The 12,111-nt window shown below is 44.1% G+C and overlaps 1 protein-coding gene across 2 annotated transcripts in view; it reads right to left on the bottom strand.

The window, feature by feature from the left end:
* CFAP44 (cilia and flagella associated protein 44) overlaps positions 1 to 12,111 on the bottom strand; it is a 969,845-nt gene that overhangs the window by 458,161 nt on the left and 499,573 nt on the right. For both annotated transcript variants that reach the window (XM_078656625.1, XM_078656626.1), the window contains one exon: positions 3,715 to 3,867. In XM_078656625.1, coding sequence (XP_078512751.1) covers positions 3,715 to 3,867 — 153 coding nt within the window. The remainder of the gene's footprint in view (positions 1 to 3,714; positions 3,868 to 12,111) is intronic.

Below are 12,111 nucleotides of genomic sequence, written 5' to 3'. Positions count from 1 at the left end.
CCATAAGGGTTGTTTGGACTGGTGCAAGGTGTTCACTAGAATAGTGAACATCATATACCAGGCCAACTTCTCATAAGCATCTACAGTGTATATTCAGGATCAGCATCAATCCAAGACCAGCGTCAACAGTTTATAAATGAGATCAGCATCAAAGACCAGTGTCAAAAATGTATATTCAAGACGAGCATCAATCCAGGGCCAGCATCAACAGTGTATATTCAAGACCAACCAAGCGGGCAATTCTACAACGGAACTGTACAAAATTCTAAATACTTTTACTAATCCTACTGCCTGTAATGCACATATTCCCCCTTCCCAAGCACTTTGTGATAACATAGCGAACTATTTTGATGAAAAAATTAACCTAATATATGATCAATTCCCCCAGTTCTTTAAATCCCTGGATTCCCTAAATCAAACGCCTTCTACCACAGGATAGTCTGCACCTGGCCTTCAACATTTATTGGCCATCTTTATTATTGCAATGCTCTTCTAGCATCTGCAAATTAATCACTTTTGAATAGAATGCAGATTGTCCAGAATGTAGCCGCACGTCTGGCTGTCAAAATGCCCCCACGTACCTCTTCTAGTCCTCTGCTGACACAGCTTCACTGGCTACTGATTCGACAGAGAATTACATTTAAACTCTGGTGCCTAGTTCATAACTCAGTCTATGGCAGATATCCCAGCTATTTGGCGGACAAAATAAAATCCTACCATCCGAATAGACTTCTCAGATCCATAGGGAAAGGGCTGCTTGCGGTCCCCCGCTACAGGAAACTACGAGCAGGAGGTAAGACCTTTGCTTATCTTGCTCCAACATATTGGAATAATCTGATAGAGGTACTGCGCGAGTGTCCCAGACTTCTCCGATTCAGGAAACTCCTGAAGACTGAACTAGTCCGGGACAAATTTGAGCTAAACCTGTACTTTGTCGACTCTGCAGCGCGGAGATACCCCTTCGGGGGTGATTCCGGCACTCTTTAAAATCCACCACAATTACAATTACAACATCAATCCAAGACCAGCGTCAACAGTGTATTTCCAAGATCAGTATCATAGACCAGCGTCAACAGTGTATATTCAAGACCAGCATCAATCCAAGACCAGCGTCAACAGTGTATATTCAAGATTAGCATCGAAGACCAGTGTCAGCAGTGTATATTCAAGATCAGCATCAATCCAAGACCAGCGTCAGCAGTGTATATTCAAGACCAGCATCAATCGAAGACCAGCGTCAACAGTTTATATTTAAGAATAGCATCAAAGACCAGTGTCAAAAATGTATATCTAAGACCAGCATCAATTCAGGGGCAGCATCAACAGTGCATATTGAAGTCCAGCATCAATTCAGGACCAGTATCAACAGTGTATATTCAAGACCATCATCAATTCAATACCAGCGTCAACAGTGTATTTACATGATCAGTATCATCAAAGACCAGCGTCAAAAGTGTATATTCAAGACCAGCATCAATGACCTGCGTCAACGATGTATATTCAAGACCAGCATCAACAGGGTATATTCAAGACCAGTATTAAAGACCAGCGTCAACAGTGTATATTCAAGATCAGCATCAAAACAAGACCAGGATCAAAAGTGTATTTCCAAGATCAGCATCAAAGACCAGCGTCAACAATATATATTCAAGATCAACATCAAAGACCAGCATAAACAGTGTATATTCAACACCAGCATCAATCCAAGACAATCATCAGCAGTGTATATTCAAGACTAACATCAAAGACCAGTGTCAACAGTCTATATTCAAGACCAGCATCAATCCAAGACCAGCATCAACAGTGTATATTCAAGACTAGTATCAAAGACCAGCGTCAACGGTGTATAGTCAAAAGCAGCATCAAAGACCGGTGTCAACAGTGTATATTCAAGACCAGCATCAATCCAAGACCAGCATCAACAGTGTATATTCAAGACCAGCATCAATCCAAAACCAGCGTCAATAGTGTATATTCAAGACGAGCATCAATCCAAGACCAACATCAACAGTGTATATTCAAGACCAGCATCAAAGACCACATCAACAGTGAATATTCAAGACCAGCAACTATCCGAGATCAGCATCTGCAGTGTATATTCAAGACCAGCATCAAAGACCAGCATCAACGGTGTATAGTTAAGAGCAGCACCAAAGACCAGTGTCAAAAGTGTATATTCAAGACCAGCATCAATCCAAGACCTGCGTCAACAGTGCATATTCAAGATTAGCATCAAAGACCAGCGTCACCAGTGTATTTTCAAGATCAGCATCAAAGACCAACGTCAACAATGTATATCCATGACCAGCATCAATTCATGACCAACATCAACAGTTTATATTCAAGTCCAGCATCCATACAAGTCGAGCATCAACAGTGTATGTTGCAGGAGTGGCTTCAGAGATGTTAAACATCAAAGAGCATCAAAGTGCACCCAGCTGGTAAGTCTCTGCATCACTATGCAGGCTACCATTCTTGACAAAACTGGATAGGATCCTTGATAGTTTACTAGAAATATGGCACAGGCAGTGGATTCAGTGCCTTTCAGCGTATGCATGCATATGATGAACTAATACTATGTCTAAAGGAGAATTACATTTAAAATCTGTATGTATCCATTTTTTCTAATGCGTTTAAAAATCATGCATAAGCTATTCTTCAGAATAAAGGTAAAGTATTCAGTTAAAATTCCTTTCTTTCCATTTAGAAATAACTTCAAAAACAAGGGTGGTTGGAGTCTCTCAGTTTTCTCACAATGAAGGCTGGACTGGCCATTTGGGAAAAGTCTGAAGTCTAGGTGTTATTTCTCCCTCAGCTGCATGCAGCGGTAATCCTTCTTTACCAACTTGAGACCAAGCTTTTTGAAATGATTGATTCTGTCCACATAATTACATTCCTCTTCTAAGACATGAACTCAGACTATGCTACCACTCTAACAAAGTAGTACACACGTTTTCACAGGCGTTTCGCCTTCAGTAAGGCCCCATAGCCAGTGCTTAACTTGCAAGAGCCGGGGCCCAAAGATTTGATCAGAAGCCCACAGTCAGCACTACCGGCAGTCAGGTGTGCCAAACAAGAAGGCTGCATAATCTTGATTCCACCTTATACCTCTTTAACCCACCACCAGACACTCACTGACTCTTTATCCCGCTCTTGCAGGTTCCTGATTTCTCCACTTTTTTCTACCTCTTACTCTGGGTCAAAGTGTGATGAAGAAAAATAAGTACTGGTCCCCGAAAAGAGTCCAGGTGGGCCCCACCTGCAAGCGCTGGCTCACATTAAGCACTGCCCATACCATTGTGGTAGGTGTAGACCTTACCCTTGTTCATTTGATTTTTCAGTACAGATTTAGCAGTAAACTACTGATCAATTTTCAATAGGGTAATCTTACATATAAATAGAAGAGTTGACTTTTTACTGAGGTCCTCTGAGAAAATGGCATTTAATTTCCATTACAGGTCTTCAGAAGAAATATTAATTGTCAGGTTTAATGCAGTACTTCTCCTTCAACTATCTAGTATTACCCAATTCTCTTTATCTCATCACCCTCTTGATCAGAGGTGTCAGAGGAGTGACAGATGCATACTGAGGTAGTTCAGTTCACATTGGCTGTACATGTGTGTAGGTAACGTGGCAATGCTGAACGTCTGGTATGGATCTTGCTCTCCTTGATCCACACTAGATACCCCAGCAGTGTTGAGCCTCCATACGTACCTGGATCTTGGATTTCACACTGCGGAATCTGAAGTATTGTAGCTGTAGGTTATCGATCTCATAGGTCGATAGCGGAACTTTTGCCTCAACACTGGGAGCTGCCACCTGGATGACATATCCATTGCCACAGAGCACCAGCATCGTGTTGGCCTCCTAAGGAAGGGAGAGTTAAACACACATTAGGAGTAGTTGTTATCCTGCTAGATGAAGACAACAGTGAGAGTAACATCATGAGCAGGGTCTAAGTCAAAGTAAACAGAACACAACATTGAATATTCAGCTTTTGCTCTTGCAATGCAAATGTTAAAGACAAAGAACAAGTGGCCAGGTGCTCCCCAGAACATTGTGTAAACCCCTTCTTTACTACCTAAGTGTGTTAACAGATGTTTTAAACAAACACTAGCAAATGCCTTACTCTGGGGTGGCAGTGGTATTGAATTTGCTCGAAGAAGCCTTCAGCGGGGACTTGCAATGTACCTGAAACTCCTATTAGAACCATGTGGTTTTTAAATCAAAGCACGCTCTGGCTTTAATCCAAACAATGATCATTCAAAAGGGATTACGGTGTGAATAAATGAGGGTACCTACTTACTTAACAATGAATGAATGCAGTTTAAAACTACTGTCACAATGTAGAGTGCATATAAACCAATCAAAAGTTACAATTCGCAAACAGATACATGAAAGTTAAACAAGCAGGGAAAACATAATATGTCTCAGCTTTTCGACTTATTGACTTTGCCAGTGCTGTTTGCCGACGCTGTACAACATCGGCAAAACGTGAACTGCTTTTTTGCCACTATTACACAGCACCAGCAAAAATTAAAACAGGAAGAAAAAAAAGTGTGATGGCAAGGGTACTGTAGTCAGTCAGGTCTCTCGATAGGCATGTGCATCACCATGTGTGCACCTACAGAACAACGCAGGTGTCATTTTCCTTTTCTTATTGGATGATGTAAGATGGCAGATCCAACTTAGATTGCATGGAGAAGAAAAAGAACTGCTAACTACATGAATGAGTTTTTAATGCAGCAGAGTGTGATATATATATATATATATATATATTCACTGAAAAAACCATAGGTTATAGACCATATATAGTTAGGAATTAGCATTTAAAAAACCTTATTTTACTCACACAAAACCATTGAAATTCCATATATAGTTAGTTGCACTAACTATATATCGCGCACCCGCAATCCACTGCTGATCATGTCACATATTACATCATTCATGACATGGTCAGTGACATCACTGATGACATCACTGATGACATCTCAAATGACATCACTGATGACATCACTGATGACATCTCATTTGACATCATTCTTGTGCTAATACGATAAACCTCTTCAGACTCTAATATAACCTTAGATACACTCAGTGTATACAGACACTCACACACTGTCACTCATCCATGGAGTTACTCACACACCTAGTCAGTCATGCAAAGAAACAATCTCACCTCCATTTCCTTAACTATACAGTTATACACACCTTACTTATTCAAGCATATACTAACACATATTTACTCTCTTACACAATCCCTGATACAAGTTCACAATGATCCATACAGCCACTCACACATTCAGTGGCTCTCATGCACAGTTAATTATATATGCCAACTCTCACATGTACTGTGTTTTACATATGTACTTACTATGACATGTAGCATTGAGATATCCATTCACTCATCAATACACTCATGCACACAGTCAACTGCCCATGTAGCTGTTTCCACATGCACTCTTGAACTCATACACCTAGTGAATCAACTGCTGACACATCTATGCACAGAGTCACACACCTCCCAGCCACCCCCACACAAACTCAATCTCCCATACAAATACTTGGGCAACCAATCAATAACACATATAGCCTCTCATATAGCTAATGATCAACACATGCAGCAGTTTACATCACAACAGACATACTGATGCACACATTCAGACTGTTTAGTCACTAACCCATGCATTTAGTACGACACATTTATTCACTCACTCACAGTCAGTCACGCACCTACTAAATCCTTCATCCAGACACTTATACATCCACTCATTCTTCAATATATCAAACATATTTAAACTTTACAGAAACACACAGTCACTGGATGATGTCATCAGTGATGTCATCAGTGATGTCATTTGAGATGTCATCAGTGATGTCATCAGTGATGTCATTTGAGATGTCATCAGTGATGTCATCAGTGATGTCATTTGAGATGTCATCAGTGATGTCATCAGTGATGTCACTGACCATGTCATGAATGATGTAATATGTGACATGATCAGCAGTTGATTGCGGGTGCGCGATATATAGTTAGTGCAACTAACTATATATGGAATTTCAATGGTTTTGTGTGAGTAAAATAAGGTTTTTTAAATGCTAATTCCTAACTATATATGGTCTATAACCTATGGTTTTTTCAGTGAATTTTCAAGGTTTTGTAAATGCTAATTCCTAACTATATATGGTCTATAACCTATGGTTTTTTCAGTGAATTTCAATGGTTTTTTAATAGCAAATATCATAAGCTGTCGAATGTCAAGTACGTGGTAAGTGAAAACATTTTCGTGTTTATGCACACTGATCTGCTTTGAATGGTGCCCCCCCCCCCTCATTTCTATTAGGAGTACTCTCTCTTTGCAGATAGTGAAAGGTAGTTAACGCAGGCCTTTGCCCCCATTGTAATCCGTCGTGCCTGCTTCTCTCTCCATTTGATTGATTGTTATCCAAGTATTTACTGTTTTAGAATTAGTTCTCTTTGGTTCATTCTCTATTTACAAACAAACACAGAGTCGCAATACTCTGTTTAGTCTTTGCAGATAACGAAAAATCGTGTAAAAAAAAAGAAAAGGAATCGAGCAAAATCAGTAGGCCACTAATGGGATTTCTTTTTGACCTCGCTAAAATAGAAACATTAGGAACAACCCCTCATGACAAATACAAAACTAGTGAGATGAACTGAACTCCACACAATGATGGCTGCAAAACAGCTCGGCTCCGCCACCCACCCCGCCCAAAATAACGATAAAGAACGGCTGCCATGATTGGTTGCGGAATGACCACGACGGAGCTACGAAATGGTGCTGCTCTCATGCTAACCCCAGCTTCAGTCTGAAACATCCAGAAACACTGTAGACTACCAATTCGATCAGTTCCGGTAGCGCCCCAATGTAACCCGGTAGAGAAGAACTAGCCCTCCCCTCTTTGACTGATGGTTCTTGTTGCCTGTCCCTTCTGTTGTCATTTAACAGAACTATTTAGCCTGCTGAAAGGGGTTGTGTTCCGACCGCTGGTTGGTGGAGACATTTTGACTATATTCTGTACCTGCGTTGTCGCGTAATGCGTCATATGACGCGCCGCGTTAGCGCATCCGGAAGTCATCCGGGGCGCGCAGCGCGTAACGTAAGCATAACAAGTCATGTGACTTGTTAATAAAACTTTTCATTGGTTCATTTTACTTTTCTTATTGTAATGATGAAAGGCTTGGTCATATGACCTAAAAATTACGCTTTTCATTACTTCCGAACATTATTTTTTCTTAAATATATGTTATAATGTTCCAGGCTAATGTACTTTCCCGGAAATTTTACAACTGTCCTGCAAGTAAAATATATTCTTTTTTCGAGAAAAAGAGCGTTTCTTCGTCCCATGACGGAGCCGTTGAGCAAAAGAGGGTCGACCTGCTGTCTTAGTCGCCGATAAGCCTGAATATGAGATTCTTATCGATCACTTTATGTTGCAGGAATAGAAAACACAACAGCCCTTGACCATTTATCTTTACTGCGTTCCTTCGTATTATACCTTTTACCCTTCATGTAATTGGTCTGCTTTATTTCACTTGCCTTTTAATGATTCTAAAACAGTCACTATTATTAAAAACTTTACCAATGTATATACTACTACCATGTTTTCTTTTAAAAACCTTTATTGTGAAAATTTCATTATACAAATACGAGCCTATAACCACGTGGGCCTGCCACAGAGCAAACTGTAATCGTATATGATGAATAGACATTTACACTGTAGAGGAACGTAACGGGCGAGCCATTAGGTTGCAAGAACTAAGGTGTCTAACAGTTACGGAATCGGTGGACGTACATTTTATAATTAAAATACGACAGGGCCAGTTACAATAAAATTATCTAGATATACATTTGCGGGCAAGTACCATGGGTGACGTTAATTCGAACTTTCAACAGTACAGTAATCAATAACACATCAGAACTTAATATCAATAGGGATGTCGAAATATTCAATCAATTCTCGTCCCCGCCCGCCATGTGCTTCAAAACTGCATACGTATCTCGTGATTTCAAGGTTCTGCAACCAGTACACAACAAGGAGTTATGAGTCCCATTTATTCCGGCGCCATTTTGGGCGAGGACGGGCAGGTCCAGGATATAGTCAAAATGTCTCTACCAACCATCGACTATGATGATGTTCATATGCTGTATTTATTAGAGTAACAATCATCTGTCCACATGAAATTAATTTGCCACAATCTAAACATGTCATTTTAATCTTTCCAAAGTTCTTCTAAATATTTGGGACCGTTTCCCTTGCCTCTGAAGCTCTCAGTGCCACTTCTTTGATGAATGTACTAGCAGGTCAGGGGTTCTCCTCCAAATCTCTCTTTTATGCAGCACTATAATTAATTGGTGCCACCTCTCCATATGACGATGCATGGTATAGTTACCACAACTATATTTTTTTTCGGTTCCTCTGGAGAGTTCATCGTGGCAGATGAAGCGTGTAACGTACCGGGCATTTACCTTTTTTTGCATGTACAGGAAAGGAAAAAAAAATCGAGCGTCCGAGTTCTAAGGTGTCCCAGGGCCATTTTAGTGGACCAGGCCCAAATCCAAAGAACAGGCCGCCATTTTGAGAGTCCTCTTGCAGCCGCCTGTCGCTGTAGCATCAAGAGCAGCCGAAACTCAGCTGAATGGCAACTGAAACGGTAAAGGGGCGCCCCACTACAGCAGACGAGCCTCCACCTAGGAAGGCCCATTCACGCCGGCTCCCCCCCCCTTCGGGCACCCCACGCCGTTATTCGGAGCAGTATTGTAGGATGGCCACACCAGTGCGGCAACTTGCTAGACATCACCTCGGTGGTAACCGAATCTCAACGCCTTGTGGTGTCTCCTATTCAGAAAACATTGTTATGCTGCCTTCGACCTATTCGCCGCAAGTGCGCACACAACTCAACTGCATAGCTTGCTAGACACCACCTCGGTGCCATCCGGATCTTGGAATGTCAGCACCTTTTGGTGTCTTCTCTTCAGAAAATATTATTGCGCTGCCTTTGGCCCCATTCGCACATCAGTCCGCTACTGACGCCATCTCACAGGCTAATGGGGCGCCCCACGCCGACTTTCAGCATTGTAGAATAACCACACCAGTACAGCAACTTGCTAGACATCACCTCGGTGCCATCCGGATCTCGGCGCCCCACTGCAGATGAAGTGCCTCTCAACTATGAAACCACCACGGTGACATCCGGATCTTGGCGCGTTGTGCTGCCTTCGGCCTATTCGCACATCGGTCCGCTACTGACGCCATCTCACAGGCTAATGGGGCGACCCACGCCGAGTTTCAGCATTGTAGGATGACCACACCAGTACAGCAACTTGCTAGACATCACCTCGGTGCCATCCGGATCTCGGCGCCCCACTGCAGATGAAGTGCCTCTCAACTATGAAACCACCACGGTGACATCCGGATCTTGGCGCGTTGTGCTGCCTTCGGCCTATTCGCACATCGGTCCGCTACTGACGCCATCTCACAGGCTAATGGGGCGACCCACGCCGAGTTTCAGCATTGTAGGATGACCACACCAGTACAGCAACTTGCTAGACATCACCTCAGTGCCATCCGAATCTTGGCATCTCAACGCCTAGTGGTATCTTCCATACAAAAAATATTGTTACGCTGCCTTTGGCCCCATTCGCACATCAGTCCGCAACTTAGACACCACCTCGGTGCCATCCGGATCTTGGAATGTCAGCACCTTTTGGTGTCTTCTCTTCAGAAAATATTATTGCGCTGCCTTTGGCCCCATTCGCACATCAGTCCGCTACTGACGCCATCTCACAGGCTAATGGGGCGCCCCACGCCGACTTTCAGCATTGTAGAATAACCACACCAGTACAGCAACTTGCTAGACATCACCTCGGTGCCATCCGGATCTCGGCGCCCCACTGCAGATGAAGTGCCTCTCAACTATGAAACCACCACGGTGACATCCGGATCTTGGCGCGTTGTGCTGCCTTCGGCCTATTCGCACATCGGTCCGCTACTGACGCCATCTCACAGGCTAATGGGGCGACCCACGCCGAGTTTCAGCATTGTAGGATGACCACACCAGTACAGCAACTTGCTAGACATCACCTCTGTGCCATCCGGATCTCGGCGCCCCACTGCAGATGAAGTGCCTCTCAACTATGAAACCACCACGGTGACATCCGGATCTTGGCGCGTTGTGCTGCCTTCGGCCTATTCGCACATCGGTCCGCTACTGACGCCATCTCACAGGCTAATGGGGCGACCCACGCCGAGTTTCAGCATTGTAGGATGACCACACCAGTACAGCAACTTGCTAGACATCACCTCAGTGCCATCCGAATCTTGGCATCTCAACGCCTAGTGGTATCTTCCATACAAAAAATATTGTTACGCTGCCTTTGGCCCCATTCGCACATCAGTCCGCAACTTAGACATCACCTCGGTGCCATCCGGATCTTGGCATCTCAGCGCCTTGTGGTGTCAGTCAGAAAATATTGTTGCGCTGCCTTTGGCCCCATTCGCACATCGGTCCGCTACTGACGCCATCTCACAGGCCAACGGGGCGCCCCACGCCGACTTTCAACATTGTAGGATGGCCACAGAAGTGCGACAACTTACTAGACACCACCTCGGTGCCATCCGGATCTTGGCGCGTTGTGCTGCCTTCGGCCTATTCGCACATCGGTCCACTACTGACGCAAACTCACAGGCCAACGGGGCGCCCCACGCCGACTTTCAGCATTGTAGGATGGCCACACCAGTGCTGCAACTTGCTGGACACCACCTCGGTGCCATCCGGATCTTGGCGCGTTGTATTGCCTTCGGCCTATTCGCACATCAGTCCGCTACTGACGCCGCCTCACGTGCCAACGTATTTTCTCCGCATTTTATACCCTATGCCGCATAACAGGTCATGTGACTTGTTTATAAAACTTTTCATTGGTTCATTTTACTTTTGGTTTCCTAATGATGGAAGGCTTGATCATATGACCTAAAAACAACACTTTTCATTGGATGAAAACTTTTTTTTTCCCCCAAACGATGAAAGCCCCACCTTGTTTCTGGATGTTTCAGACTAAACTGGCGTCAGCATGAGAGCACCACCATCTCGTAGCTCCGTCGTGGTCATTCCGCGAGCAATCATGGCAGCCGCTCCCCACCAGAAGCCTGCAGGAGTCGGAGCCCCCAAAACTTTTGATGAATTCTCAAGGCGGAGGGGACGCTTTCGAGAATGGGGTCCAAGACCTAGCAGACAAGCGTCCGATTTCCAAGGTGTCCCAGGGCCATTTCAGTGGACCACGCCCAAAAAGGAAAGAGCCTGCCGCCATTTTGAGAGTCCTGTGGCAGCCGCCTATCGCTGCACCGCAAGAGTGGGCGCAACTCAGCTGAATGGCGGATTTTGACACAGTGGACCAAAAGCGGACGGAATGGCAACTGAAACGGTAAAGGGGCGCCCCACTAAAACAGATGAGACTCCACCTGGAGAGGCCCGTTCACGCCGCCTCCCCCGGGGCGCCCCACGCCGTTATTCGGAGCAGCATTGTAGGATACCAAAACCAGTGCGGCAACTTACTGGACATCACCTTGGTGCCATCGTTCTGCTGCCTTGGAACTATTCGCACAACAGTTTGCTACTGATGACCCACCCCCCGCGACGCCCCACGCCGTTATTTGCTGGGTGGCAACTTACTAGACATCACTTTCGTGTCATCTAGATTTCGGCGCGTTCTGCTGCCTTGGAACTATTCGCACAACAGTTTGCTACTGATGACCCACCCCCCGCCGGAAATCTGGACGTTGTGCTGCGTTGGGACTATTCGCACAGCCGACCGCTACTTCGTTGTTTTTCCCTAAAAATGTTTATATGTTATTACTATTTTTGTTTTCTTGTATATATTTATAAATTATTAAAGTTTTATAATCTTACTACTTTGTCGGAGTGCTATATATTTTTAATGTGACACATAATTGTAAAAACTTTGATGTACAAAGAGTCATCCCTGGAATCTTCCGCTTCACGCTCGGTCCCCTCCCCAATCACAATACAGGATGGTTTTCAGATAATAGCAACGCTTCTGCTGTGACGGATCTCATCGAGTGTGGGCCTTG

This window comes from Lissotriton helveticus, chromosome 8, assembly GCF_964261635.1.
Source record: "Lissotriton helveticus chromosome 8, aLisHel1.1, whole genome shotgun sequence".
In the NCBI taxonomy this organism is placed as follows: Eukaryota; Metazoa; Chordata; class Amphibia; order Caudata; family Salamandridae; genus Lissotriton; species Lissotriton helveticus.
The sequence above is the reverse complement of the archived record's forward strand: the minus strand, read 5'-3'. Positions and strand labels throughout refer to the sequence as shown.